This window comes from Hyperolius riggenbachi, chromosome 6, assembly GCF_040937935.1.
Source record: "Hyperolius riggenbachi isolate aHypRig1 chromosome 6, aHypRig1.pri, whole genome shotgun sequence".
Classification (NCBI taxonomy): Eukaryota; Metazoa; Chordata; class Amphibia; order Anura; family Hyperoliidae; genus Hyperolius; species Hyperolius riggenbachi.
In genome coordinates this window covers 383,446,717-383,459,882 of record NC_090651.1, presented here as the reverse complement: position 1 = coordinate 383,459,882, position 13,166 = coordinate 383,446,717, and the positions used below count along the sequence as shown (strand labels likewise).

Here is a 13,166-nt window from a genome sequence, read left to right as displayed (position 1 = left end):
AATTAACATTTCTGTATGATTTTGGGATGTGGGAGGAAACCAGAGCGCCCAGAGGAAACCCATGCGGACTCGGGGAGAACATACGAACTCTGTGCAGATAGTGCCCTGGTTGGGATTTGAACCGGGGACCCAGCGCTGCAAGGCCAGCTGGAATACTACCCGTACCGCCTGATGACAGCCCCACCTAGTGGTGACAGTGAAATCTATCTCTGGCATTTCTGTAGCGGAGGTGTGAACAGGCGCATAGTGAGAATGTAGATACAGCGTTATTCTTGGGAAGAATGAAGAGAGGTAACCGATTCTGCAGTCATCTCAGCAGCTTTTCCTCTCAGGGTAATATTCTGATCTTCATGTAGTGTGCTGGTCTGTGTTATGTACATATTGTAGTTATATATATATATATAATCTTCAGAGATGCTGAGGATACGTATGCTGTAGCCCTGTGAAAGATAACACGAAGGTTCAGAATGGTGACATGGTGGCGGCTGTGGGGCGGGGGGTCCTCTTCCTCTATTTCTGTCACTTGGCCTCAGGCTGTCACCTCTCTCCATCTGATATGTGTATATTTTTCTTGTATGCGGTCCTCCTGTGCCCCGCCCCCCTCGCCTCCTCCCTGCGCGCTGCTTATACAAATAGCAGGCCTTTGTGTATCGCCTCATACACAGCATGCAGACCAAGTGCAAATGTAAACTAACTATTGTACGCTGCCGACCTCCTAGGCATAGAAATCTGCACTGAAAGGGAACCTTAAAGCAGATCCGAGATGAAAAACGAACTATAAAGCCCCATCTACACCATACAATTTTTTGTGCGATTCGATTCAATCTGACATGTCCAATCGGGATCCCGATCGGACATGTCGAATCGAATCGCACAAAAAATTGTGTGGTGTAGATTGGGCTTTGCAAGTAACTTGTCTATATATTTTATCTAAAGTTTAGATAGTTTACACAGCAAATCTAGCTGCAAACAGCTTCAGTAGTTTATGATTATTTATTCCTGTGATACAATGAGGGCAGCCATGTTCTGTTTGTCACATTGTCACAGGCTGAGGGCTGGAGATGCTATCAGCTTGCCTGTGTGTAAATTCACTCGCCTCTCCTCCTCCCTCTGCCTCTGAAATCAATGGCTAGTAACCTCCTCCTCCTCCTGCGCACACTGAGCTCCCATAAGCCCTTACTACAGTGCCATGGCTCTCTGGGGAAGCTGTGAGCAAGGCTTGTTTAGTCTATAGGGAATTAGAGTATTAAAACAAATAAGTATTTGGCTTGAGGAATGCCCTATAAACAATAGGAAAGGAACACAATTATGCAATGAGTAAAAGTTTATCTCTTAACTGGGAGGGATATGGATGTTTCCTGTTAAACAATGCCAGTTGCCTGGAGGTCCTGCTGATCTCTTTGGCTGCAGTAGTGGCTGAATCACACACCTGAAACCAGCATGCAGCTAATCCAGTCTGACTTCAGTCAGAGCACCTGATATGCATGCTTGTTCAGGGGCTGTGGCTAAAAGTATTAGAGACACAGGATCAGCAGGAGAGTCAGGCAACTGGTATTATTTTAAAAGGGAAAATCCATATCCTTCTCAGTTTAGGTTCCCTTTAATGTGTGATTGTCTCCCCATGCGGACATTTTCCATATATCTAGTCACATTTAGATTTGTTTCTACAGAGGAGGCACCCAGAGCTGGCCCATCCACAAGGCAATTCTAGGCAGTTACCTAGGGCCTGGAGAGAGCATAGGGGCCAGGTGGATACTAGCCCTCACCAAATCGTATTAAAAAAAAAGCCAGATGCCCATCAAGTGGGCGAAAAACTGCTATCTTGCTTAAAGCCCATTTTATCTTAACCTTTTTCTGGATGCACCTCGGTCTTCTGAGGGTGCGGTCACACTATGGGGAGAATGTCACGGGGGCCACATCACCAAAACCAGGCCTTCGGGATTACCGCATTAGTATGCAGTAATCCCCGTCTGACAGCCGGCCAGACAGGAAGTAATGTTCACTTCCTGTGGCCGAAGCGATGACGTGCGCGGAAGGGTATTGCTAAAATACGCTTCCACGCGTGCACAACACACAAAACTTACAGCGGTTATTTTAAAAAACACACGTCGCCCTAGACTTAACTTCCGTCCCGCCGCCTTTTGACGCTGGTCGCCGCAGGAGCCTCACGATTACATAGGTATGCGCTCGCTTTAGATGGGGTACTAACAGAGCACTGCACCGCACGCCATGTCAACTACCCCAGTAGACTTTAATTGCCATAGTGTTATGCTGCCGCAAAATGCCGAACTGCACCTCACCGCGCCAGTCTGAAAGGGCCCTCAAAGAAAAATATTTATTTGTGACAGCTGATACAATTCCTGCAATAAACCTGCAGTGTGTCTACTTCCTGCTTTCATGGAAGCAGACATATTGTCAACATCCTGTTTTTACAAATTAGCTGCTCTGCCAAGCTCCCTGAGCTGACACCGCTGAGAGATAAAATTACAACTTGTGATTAGTCACAGATGAGGGGGGAATTAGACGGGCTAAACTCTCTAAATACATACAGGATGCATTTCTCTATGTTTGCCTTTTGTCCTGTGCAAGAGTTCAGGTCCACGTTAAAGGCAAAGAAAACCCAGAGGATCCCCCATGAGGAGATGGACTAGTCCAAAAGCTGTCGGTTCTGTCAGATTTTAACTGCTTTCCTTTTTTTTTCACTGGAGTTGCCCTTTAAAGTGGATCCGAGATAAACTTTTACTCATTGCATAATTGTGTTCCTTTCATATTGTTTATAGGGCATTCCTCAAGCTAAATCCTTTTTTGTTTTGTTTTAATACACGAATTCTCTATAAACTAAACAAGCCTCGCCCACAGCTCCTTTTGTGCCTTGGCACTGTAGCAAGGGCTTATGGGAGCTCAGTCTGGGCAGGAGGAGGTTACCAGCCATTTATTTCAGAGGCAGAGGGGAGGAGGGAGGAGGAGAGGGGACTGAATTTACACACAGGCAAGCTGATAGCATCTCCAGCCCTCAGCCTGTGACAATGTGACAAACAGAACATGGCTGCTGTCATTGTATCACAGGAATAAATAACCATAAACTGTTGAAGCTGTTTGCAGCTATATTTGCTGTGTAAACTATCCAAACTTTAGATAAGATATATAGACAAGTTACTTGTTATAGTTAGTTTTTCATCTCAGATCCACTTTAAGAACTGAGTGCATGTTTGCTGAATGGGTTATGTACTCCGGGATTAGCGCACCGGCTCAGCGGATGCGCTCGGTTCCCAGCTCCCTGTCTGATGTTTACATGCCCCCTGTCTGGCTCCTCCCTCATAGGCATACAGCGGCTGGATGTTTATCCTGTGTGTCTGTACAGGTGCACGCCAATGTGTGGGTGTCACATGTCAGGCAGACAATAGGGCAGCTCTAGCGCATCTCTATAGTGGCTCCTTTGTGTCATGCCTACTTCAGAGGCTCAGTGTCAACAGCAGCAGCCCAACTTCCTGATCCTCCGAGATTCCTCCATGAAGGCAGCGCAGCCAGCACCGCCGCTCAACGGATCCCACTGCCACAGGTCTGTCCAGGGATTCATGACTTCCATCAATAGCACTGCTTATGTTTACAGGCTGACGTCACTACTGGGGCTTAGGGGAGGATTACACATTGGGGCTATTCCAGATGTTGTTAATACAATACTCCTATTTATGCTAACCTGTCATTAACATTAGTGCCGCTGTCTGATTTACAGGGTGCGTGACATTTAAAGGAACCTTGAAGTGAGAGGGATATGGAGCCTGCCATATTTATTTCCTGTTAAACAATACAGGTTGCCTGGCTGCCCTGCTGATCTCTTTGGCTGCTGTAGTGTCTGAATCACACACCTGAAACAAGCATGCAGCTATTCCAGTCACACCTCAGTCAGAGCATCTCATCTGCTGCATGCTTGTTCAGGGGCTGTGGCTAAAAGTATTAGAGGCAGAGGATCAGTAGGACAGCCAGGCAATCTGCATTGTTTAAATGGAAATAAATATGTCAGCCTCCCTATCCCACCCACTTCAGGTGTCCTTTAAGTACTTCTTGAGCGTTGGTATCAGAATTTTTTTTTTTATAGTTAGTTTCTAATTAGTACTGCTGTAATGTGTATTTATGGCCACTTGCCACTAGAGGGCAGTGTGAGACAATAACAGAGGACTCCTGCTTTCAGTTTCTATATTTTCTGCTGATAGAGAGAGATTAAAGCATTCCAAGAACTTACAGCACAACGAGTTCTGCTGACTGAGGTCATAAGCAGCACACTTATCTCAAATGAGATAACTCTACTGAAGCTGCTAATAGGATAATCCAGCATGTGTATGGGCCTTTAGACAGGAAAAGGAAATGGTAATTGGACAGACTAGTGTGGTTTTGAGAACAGTGAATTCTGGGTGCCAACTGCTGATTTAAGATTAATTTTAGAAAAGAAGCAGTTATAAGAATGTTTGCAAACTTTGTAAAATATAAGACAACTTATTTTTATTTGGATAAAGAAGAAAAGGATTAGGACATCCCTTGTGTTGCTATCGCTGTCTGTGTCACCTTTTGGAAGGATTTGACTTTTCTTCCTGTGTCCCCGACTACTGGTATCGGTAAAGGAATTGGTGTTAAGACTCCCTAATACAGGTGCCAGTTTTGGATGGCAACTGTGCATGGAGGGTTTCCACTCTGTTCAGGAAAAGTTTAACTTCCTGTCAAGTCTCTGGAGTCACAGACAGAAATAAAAACCTTATAAACTCCTTTTTAAATTTTAGTTGACTTCTATTGTTATTTGCTTTGCAGAGTTAGGTATATGAAATGTGCAATCTTTATTATTACTCTTTTAGTATTTATATAGACATCTTCCACAGTGCTTCACAGAGTACATAGTCATGTCACTGACTGTCCTCAGAGGAGCTCACGATCTAATCCTACCATAGCCAGTCTAATGTCCTACCATATTATTATTATGTATTTATATAGCACTGACATCTCCTGCAGCACATTACAGAGTACATAGTCATGTCACTGACTGTCCTCAGAGGAGCTCACAATCTAATCCTGCCATAGTCATAGTCTAATGTCCTACCATATTATTATTATTATGTATTTATATAGCACTGACATCTTTTGCAGCACATTGCAGAGTATATAGTCATGTCACTGACTGTCCTCCGAGGAGCTTACACTCTAACCCTACCATAGTCATAGTCTAATGTACTACCATATTATTATTATTAATATTATGTATTTATATAGCACTGATACTATATTAATATTATTATGTATTTATATAGCACTGACATCTTCTGCAGCACATTACAGAGTACATAGTCATGGCACTGACTGTCCTCAGAGGAGCTCACACTCTAATCCTACCATAGTCATAGTCTGATGCCCTACCATATTATTATTATTATTATTATTATTATTATCATTATTATTATGTACTTATATAGCACTGATACTATATTATTATTATTATGTATTTATATAGTACAGACATCTCCTGCAGGGCTTTACACTGTTCATAGTCATATCAATGGCTGTCCTCAGAGGGGCTCACAATGCAGTCCTACAATTTGGAGCATAACATTTGGTGACATTGCATTTTGGTGAAGGGTCTGAGCACTGAGTGAAAATTAGACTATCCTGGGGTTCCTTGGGGGTGGTGCCTATTTAAATGAAATTATCCTGGGGCTCCTCGGGGGGTGGAGCTTATTTGTAAGATTGTTTATGATTGGGTTTCAGGTGGAAATGGAGCAGGCTCTACTGGAAGGGGAGCTGAGGACGGAGAAGAAGGAGGTGGAGAAGGAAGAAGCCAAAATCCAGCTTTTGCATGAACAGCTCAGAGAGACAGAAAGGAAATGGCAGGAGGAGAAAGAGAAGGTGAGAAAAATGCACTTTTTTTCTCAGTGACTGATTGCTGAACACTGATTTCTTCTCTAGTCAGTACATAGCATTAGCATCCAATCAGAATAATCCTGAGGCTCATCAAGCTGTGGGAGGCAGATGATCTGCTACAGTTGTAACTACAGTAGCCGGTATTTTTGTGCGATCTGACGGGTTGTTTGGCAAATATAGCAACTTGCAATGGTAGAAAAAAAGTGGGAAAAATATTAAATTTAGTGGTACCTAACTCTAAGGCCTCTCATGGTGGTGCCTAACCCTAAGGACCCCTCTTCCTGTTGCATTACCTTAAAACACCCCTTCCTGACGCCTAACCCTAAACCCCCCTTCCTGACGCCTAACCCTAACCCCCCCTTTCTGATGCCTAACCCTTACCCCCCTTCCTGGAGCCTAACCCTAACCCCCCCTTCCTGATGCCTAACCCTTAAACCCCCCTTCCTGGAGCCTAACCCTAAACCCCCCTTCCTGATGCCTAACCCTAAACCCCCCTTCCTGACTCCTAACCCTAAAACCCACCTTCCTGATGCCTAACCCTAAACCCCCCTTCCTGATGCCTAACCCTAAACCCCCCTTCCTGACTCCTAACCCTAAAACTCTCCTTCCTGACTCCTAACCCTAAACCCCCCTTCCTGACGCCTAACCCTAAACCCCCCTTCCTGATGCCTAACCCTAAACCCCCCTTCCTGACTCCTAACCCTAAAACCACCTTCCTGACTCCTAACCCTAAAACTCTCCTTCCTGACGCCTAACCCTAAACCCCCCTTCCTGACGCCTAACCCTAAACCCCCCTTCCTGATGCCTAACCCTAAACCCCCCTTCCTGACTCCTAACCCTAAACCCCCCTTCCTGACTCCTAACCCTAAAACCCACCTTCCTGATGCCTAACTCTAAAACCCCCTTCCTGACTCCTAACCCTAACCCCCCTTCCTGACGCCTAACCCTAAACCCCCCTTCCTGACGCCTAACCCTAAAACCACCCTTCCTGGTTCCTAACCCTAAAACTCCCCTTCCTGATGCCTAAAACCCTTCCTCACATCTAACCCTAAAACCCCTCTTCCTGATGCCTAACCTGAAGACCCCTCTTCCTGATGCCTAACCCTAAACCCCCCTTCCTGGCTCCTAACCCTAAACCCGCCCCCTTCCTGACTCCTAACGTTAAAACCTCCCCCCTCTGCTGCAAATAACGTAAAAAAAATATACATTTCTAAGACAATAAATATCAAAATGATTATTTATACAATGATAATTCTCAAAACAAATTTCAAAACCATAATTCTCAATACGAGATATTTTGCATATGCCTATGGGGTGCCCAAATAGTCTATTAGCCCAAAATTTCCCGCTTCCGTAGCAGTGTTCCTTTAGTTGTTGTAAGCTAGATGTGGATACATTTTGGTTTTGTATAAATCACTGTCCAGATGTTTAATCATTTCCCCTGTTTTTGAGAAGTGATGGGAAGGAGCAGCCTGCAGTTTGCATTAGAGCCATGAGTTTCACCACCGTGCAGTAACTTCCGAGCCTCAACCGATGTTCTGCACTCCAAGCGCACAGCTCTGCCCGAATGTCCATCCGCTTGTCATGACTCTGTCCTCTCCTAAACTCCAAGCACACAGCTCTGCCCGAATGTCCATCCGCTTGTCATGAGTCATGACTCTGTCCTCTCCTACACTCCAAGCACACCGCTCTGCCCGAATGTCCATCCGCTTGTCATGACTCTGTCCCCTCCGCTCATTGCCAACCCTCCTCTGTTCCTGCAGGGTAAACTCCAGCTGCAGAAGGAGAAGCAGAAGGTGAAGGAACTGGAACAGAAGATAGCCGAGTGCCGGGCACAGCTGGAGAAGCAGCCAGAGAGTCTGAGGGAACAACTCAGGAAGCAGATCCAAGAGGTGAGTGAGGATGCTAACATGTCTTGTTGCCTGTCTATTCTTCCTGTTCAGTTATATAGTGAGGCGTTCAAGTAAATTGCGCTGGTTTTCAGTGGGGGGCAGAGGCTAAAGGGGCCTGTCAGTATGCAGCGTGCACATACTTGCGTCACCGCGGCAGTATGCGCCGGCATTTCTCTTTAAGGTCCCGATGCGTCTCATGGGACACTGGGGCCATATGGCGGAGTGCTGGTTCATGCTACTGTGCTGCTGTTTGGCAGAGTAAGGGGGTCACAGGCTGGTCACACTTGGGAAGTGGGGTGCAAGCAGGTTTTTTCAGAATGGGTCCTGGTTACACCGCTGGTCCCAGATGATGGCGGTAGTGGAATGACAGTTGCATAGATTTGTTTGGGATCCTGGATTGGCATGTAGGGGTGGCAATGCTTAGTGAGAACTCATGGAGAATCATGTAATCAATTTGATCAGCTGATAGATTTGTAAAGGCTCATACACACCTACCAACAATCTGTCCAACTATCTTCCAAACTTGTCTGTTGGAAGATAAGTTTGGCGTGTCTACGGCTGGCAAACAGCCAGATGACTAACTAATAACAGGTTGTCTGGCGGCTCCAACCGGAGGATCAACCTGTACAACTACCATGCAGGTTGGAACGTGTGTACAAGTCTTTTGAACAACTTTGTTGTTTGTGGACATGTTGTACCGTTTGTCATTTAGCTTGCATGTGGAGTTGGTTGTTTAGTTGGTTGGTGTGTGTATACGTACTTGTCAGGTAAACAACTTGTTGTGTGGTCGGTCATGTTGTGCAGTTGGTTGTGCATTAAGTTGGACGTTTGTATGAACCTTAAGGTTCTGATTTGCTGGTCATGATCATGTGCTAAACCAGGAAGTCATCACAGCAAATCAGAACCTTACATATCTATCAGCTGATCAAACTGATCACATGCTTCTCTGTGAGTTCTCCTAGGCATCGCCATCCCTATTGGTGTGTATAGGGAGCAGGGTGGCCTCCCCACTCCATTCCTTCACAGCCAGGCCTAGAGCAGGAGGTGTAATCATCTCATCTGGAGGAGTTATATAAGAAGATGCTTCTCACAGGAGGCAGAGGGCGTGGCAGCAGAGAGGCTGTGGATCCAATGGGGGATCTGGACCAATGAGTGGCAGACGGTGCCATTAGGCCCATGGCAGTGTGTCACCAGAGTAGCTCCACACTACTACAATGGTTCCCCGGGCCACTTACCACCTCATTGTCTTTCTCTTGCACATAAGGGGTCTTGTCTGTCTCTTTCCCTCCCCCGTGCATTCGTGACGAGTCCTTGTTGCACTTAAGCTCCTCCCATCATGTTTCGTCAGAGATGGATTAAGATGTAAAGGGGCTCTGGGCAAGGTATTATATTTGAGGCCCTCTTGTGGTCTTTTAGGTAAGTCAAAGTGGAGCGAGGTCAAAGAAGTTGGCGGGTAGGCCCCTTGACACCCACTAGGCCCCGAGCACCTGCCTAGGTTGCCTGGTGGATGATCCTGCTGTGTGTTTTGTGCTATGTTTATGCAGTAGTGGAAGGCACACATCGTAGCATTCATTCCTTCTGACAAACAGATCACGTAGCTTCAAGAATCGTATGACAACGAGCACCGGAACGTTTCAATTCTTCTTTAAGTCACATGCACTTAGTGAATAACACCCGTCACATCCATGAAATGTATTTATAGCGCATATAATTAATAGCTTAGACTGAAATTGATTGATAAGCTGCCAGACATACCAAGCAGTGTCACATCGCAGATGGTTTTTGCACAATGAACTGTGGCCGTTTTGGCCAGATGATTGTCTTTTGTCAAGTGGGGTTTTGTCTAAAACTACGACTTATCAGAGGCAACCAAAATTGGTTTTGCATCTCGCAGAAATGCAACAGACAAGCTTGGACACGGTGGAGACAGACATGTGTGACTAGGTTCATGCTTTCTCATAGGAAACCTTAGGTTCTGTTCAGGGTGTCGGTGGGTCCACTGACGCCGGTGTTCAGAATTCCTAGCATACTTATCAAAGCAGCATACATTTTCTTCTGCGCTTGCGCAACCTCCTCAGTTGACTGTATAGCGCATGTGCAGTACTGCCTCCCGCCAGCTCATCATACAGGATTATTAGTTGGGGGGGGATCATTAGTTCCCTCCGAGGGGGGTCATTAGTTTCCCTCCTTGGTGGGTATTGGTTGCCTGCAAGAGGGGGGTTATTATTTACCCACCATGGGGTGAGGGTTATTAGTTCCCTCGGGGGGAGGGGGGTTAGCGGTCCTCCTGGGGGTTATTAGTTGCCCGCAAGAGCCCCCCTCTTGCGGGCAACTAATAACCCCTAGGAGGACCGCTATTGTTTGCCCACCACGGAGTGGGTGGGTATTAGTTGCCCTCCTGGGGGGTGGGGGGGTTTATTAGTTGCCTGTAAGAGGAGGGTTCTGTGTGAGGGGAGTGGCAGGTTAGCGCTTGGCGTTATTATGACATATGACTGTAAAATACTCCTTTGTTTATTGCCTGATGAGGCGGGACTATACCTGTGAAACGCGTTGCAACACTGTTTTGGAGTATGTTAATAAAGCTATGTTTTTTTTGAAAACTGACAGTTTCATGTCTGCTTCGGGCAGGTAAGTCCACCACTGCAATAGCATGTATGGTACTTTGATGATACATCCTAGTTTGTTGGAACACCGGCTCTGGGAAGCATTCTGGCAACAGATATCATGGATGCAGGTCCTAAATCAGAAAGCATTAGGTAAAGAAAGGACCATAATATAATAATTCCTAGCTAGAGGTCAACAATGAGACCTTCCCAACTTCTATGAAGACAGGTGGGCCTGAAGGATCTGAATGGGTCTGTGGACTGTGGTTTCTGGATCATGGTCTCTAGATGAAGGCTGTGACTGGGCAGGACATATCACAGTATATGTTTCTCATTTAGCTGTGAGTGGGAGGGCTTAATGCAGAATAATCCTTTCCCGCAATGAAAGTTCAGAGTGGAAGGAACTCATTAACATACTTTTGTTCCTCCAGATGAGTGAGATGATGGAAAGCGCTGTGAAGTCCTTTGAAGATCTGGAGTTCCAGCAGCTGGAGAAAGAGAGCAGCCGAGAGGAGGAAAGGGAATCGTCCTACAGATACATCTCCCAGAACATATCCAAACAGCAGAACGAGCTCAACAAGAGGAAGGTGAGACCAGGAGGGCTGAAACTCCCTCGTCTGTAGAGAAGACGAGGCCACCAGGGCTTCTGAGTCCTGACTGAGGCCACCAGTGCTTCTGAGTTAGGTCACCGGCGCTTCTGACTGAGGCCACCGGCGCTTCTGACTGAGGCCACCGGCGCTTCTGACTGAGGCCACCGGCGCTTCTGACTGAGGTCACCGGCGCTTCTGACTGAGGCCACCGGCGCTTCTGACTGAGGCCACCGGCGCTTCTGACTGAGGCCACCGGCGCTTCTGACTGAGGTCACCGGTGCTTCTGACTGGTCAAACGAGGGTGTCATCTGAAGAACGCCAACAGTTACTGGCTCCTGCTTGATACTACCAGGAATAGAGATGGTCAGTGAGAGCCGGTTATGTGAGGAGAACAATGTTCTCGGGTCATCGCTTGGCTGAAGTGATCCGGTGGGACGGACCGCTGGCAGAGAGGGTTTGGGGGCTGCCATACTCACCCTGGGTTTTCAGATGAGGTGGCTGATAATGACTGCCTCTGCCAAGAATCCAGCGTTTTATCTGTAGTGTGTATGGAGCTTTAGGACTCTTTTCCACGGACAACTGAACTGCCCGACAAGCTGTTTAAAGTCGCATCTGAGCATGGCAACCACCCAAATTCAGATGCGACTACGTGGGGGGCTTCCTTCCACAGCCTGAGCCGAGTGATAGCACGCACCAGGCCAGTGGACAGGTGCACCTGATGGGCGATGAATTCATCACCTTCAGCTGCTCACAGAAAAGAGGCCTTAGGTTGTCTAGAGCTGGAGATCATCTGAAACCATAAAGGGCAGCATATTCAGTATTCGCTGCTTTTTCTCTTTGCTTCTGTCTTTCAGTTCAGGCAATCTCCAGTGCATTCCAAAAAGACCAAAGATTACGCTCCTCCCCTCCGGGTACATTTTGTGTGTCACATGGTTTAGAGCAACCAATGATGCAAGGAGGGAATCCCAGGAATTCTCCACCCACTTTAGTGCAGTACTGAAGAGGGCGTACACACATCCAATTTACCACCTCCATACGAGAGCGTACCTACACAAGCTGTTCATAGCAATCAAAATCTGTTGGCCTTCATACTACATAAAGGTGGTAAAATTGGGCAATCATCGGTCAATCAAAATTGGATGTGTGCAGACAACCAAGTGCTGCTGGTTGTGAATGCAACTCTAAAGCTGGCCACTAACGGTCCAATTTCTAGAGAAAAATCGTTCGAGCGATCAGAAATTCTGATCGGATTGGTTGTGAATAATCTCCATTGGTGGACACAATCGATTATGAATGAGTGAAAAAAATGTCGCCCAAATGAATTTTCGTCGAACGAAAATTTGGATTTTCTTGTTGGTCGAACGAAAATTTGGATTTTCTTGTTGGTAGAGATAGATGGGAAGCAATGATTGGTTAGTTGATGGTGTAGTGAACGATTTTTTGCTAGAAATTGGACCGTTAGTGGCCAGCTTAAGCCTGACAGCTCAATAATGGAAATCAGGCTAGCCCCACCCCCCTTCCCCTGAGTGAGCAGAGCATGGCAGCAGCAGCATACATTACTGGTCAGCGGAACTAGGGGCGTGTCCTCTTCCCTACTCTCTTCAGCCACACTGTACAATGTAACTCCTTGCTGCTCCCTGATACGCGTCACATGACATGCAGAGGCGGGACCTGCAAAGAGTTACTCTGTATGGGTTTGCAGTGTTTTTTTTTCTGGATGGACGGATGCGACGCATTGACCGCTCGCTAACGGAGCAGACAGTCACGGATGGAAAACCGATCCCTTTAAAACGGATCCGTTCCACAGATACGTTTTTACACAGGTCAGTTTTCCATCCGTGCCGGTGTGAACCGGGCCTTACTGCGTTCACACGACAGTGATCCTGGAGCTGCGCGGGATACTGGAGGATTCAAGGCGGGGCAAGGGCTAACTGCAGCATATATGCAGAAGCACGCCACGCAGCAAAAATTGTGTTACCAGCCCCGCCCCCTGGGGGAGGGGCTGGACGGTTTGGATCTTAGTAGGGGGACCAGTGGCGTAAGTAAGGAGCTTGGGGCCACGGTGTGAGTTTTACATAGGGCCCCATGCACACTATTGATATGAAGTCCCAAAACCTACCAAGGACAGCTATAGTGTCAGAGAGGTGTATTTAGGGTAAGAAACCGTGTGTTAAACTTAC

General features: G+C 46.7%; 1 protein-coding gene across 2 annotated transcripts in view; it reads left to right on the top strand.

Annotated features, from left to right (window-relative positions):
• The window catches only part of PHLDB3 (pleckstrin homology like domain family B member 3), a 167,523-nt gene that overhangs the window by 96,315 nt on the left and 58,042 nt on the right, over window positions 1–13,166 (top strand). For both annotated transcript variants that reach the window (XM_068241968.1, XM_068241967.1), the window contains exons 4-6: window positions 5,749–5,886; window positions 7,665–7,793; window positions 10,828–10,983. In XM_068241968.1, coding sequence (XP_068098069.1) covers window positions 5,749–5,886; window positions 7,665–7,793; window positions 10,828–10,983 — 423 coding nt within the window. The remainder of the gene's footprint in view (window positions 1–5,748; window positions 5,887–7,664; window positions 7,794–10,827; window positions 10,984–13,166) is intronic.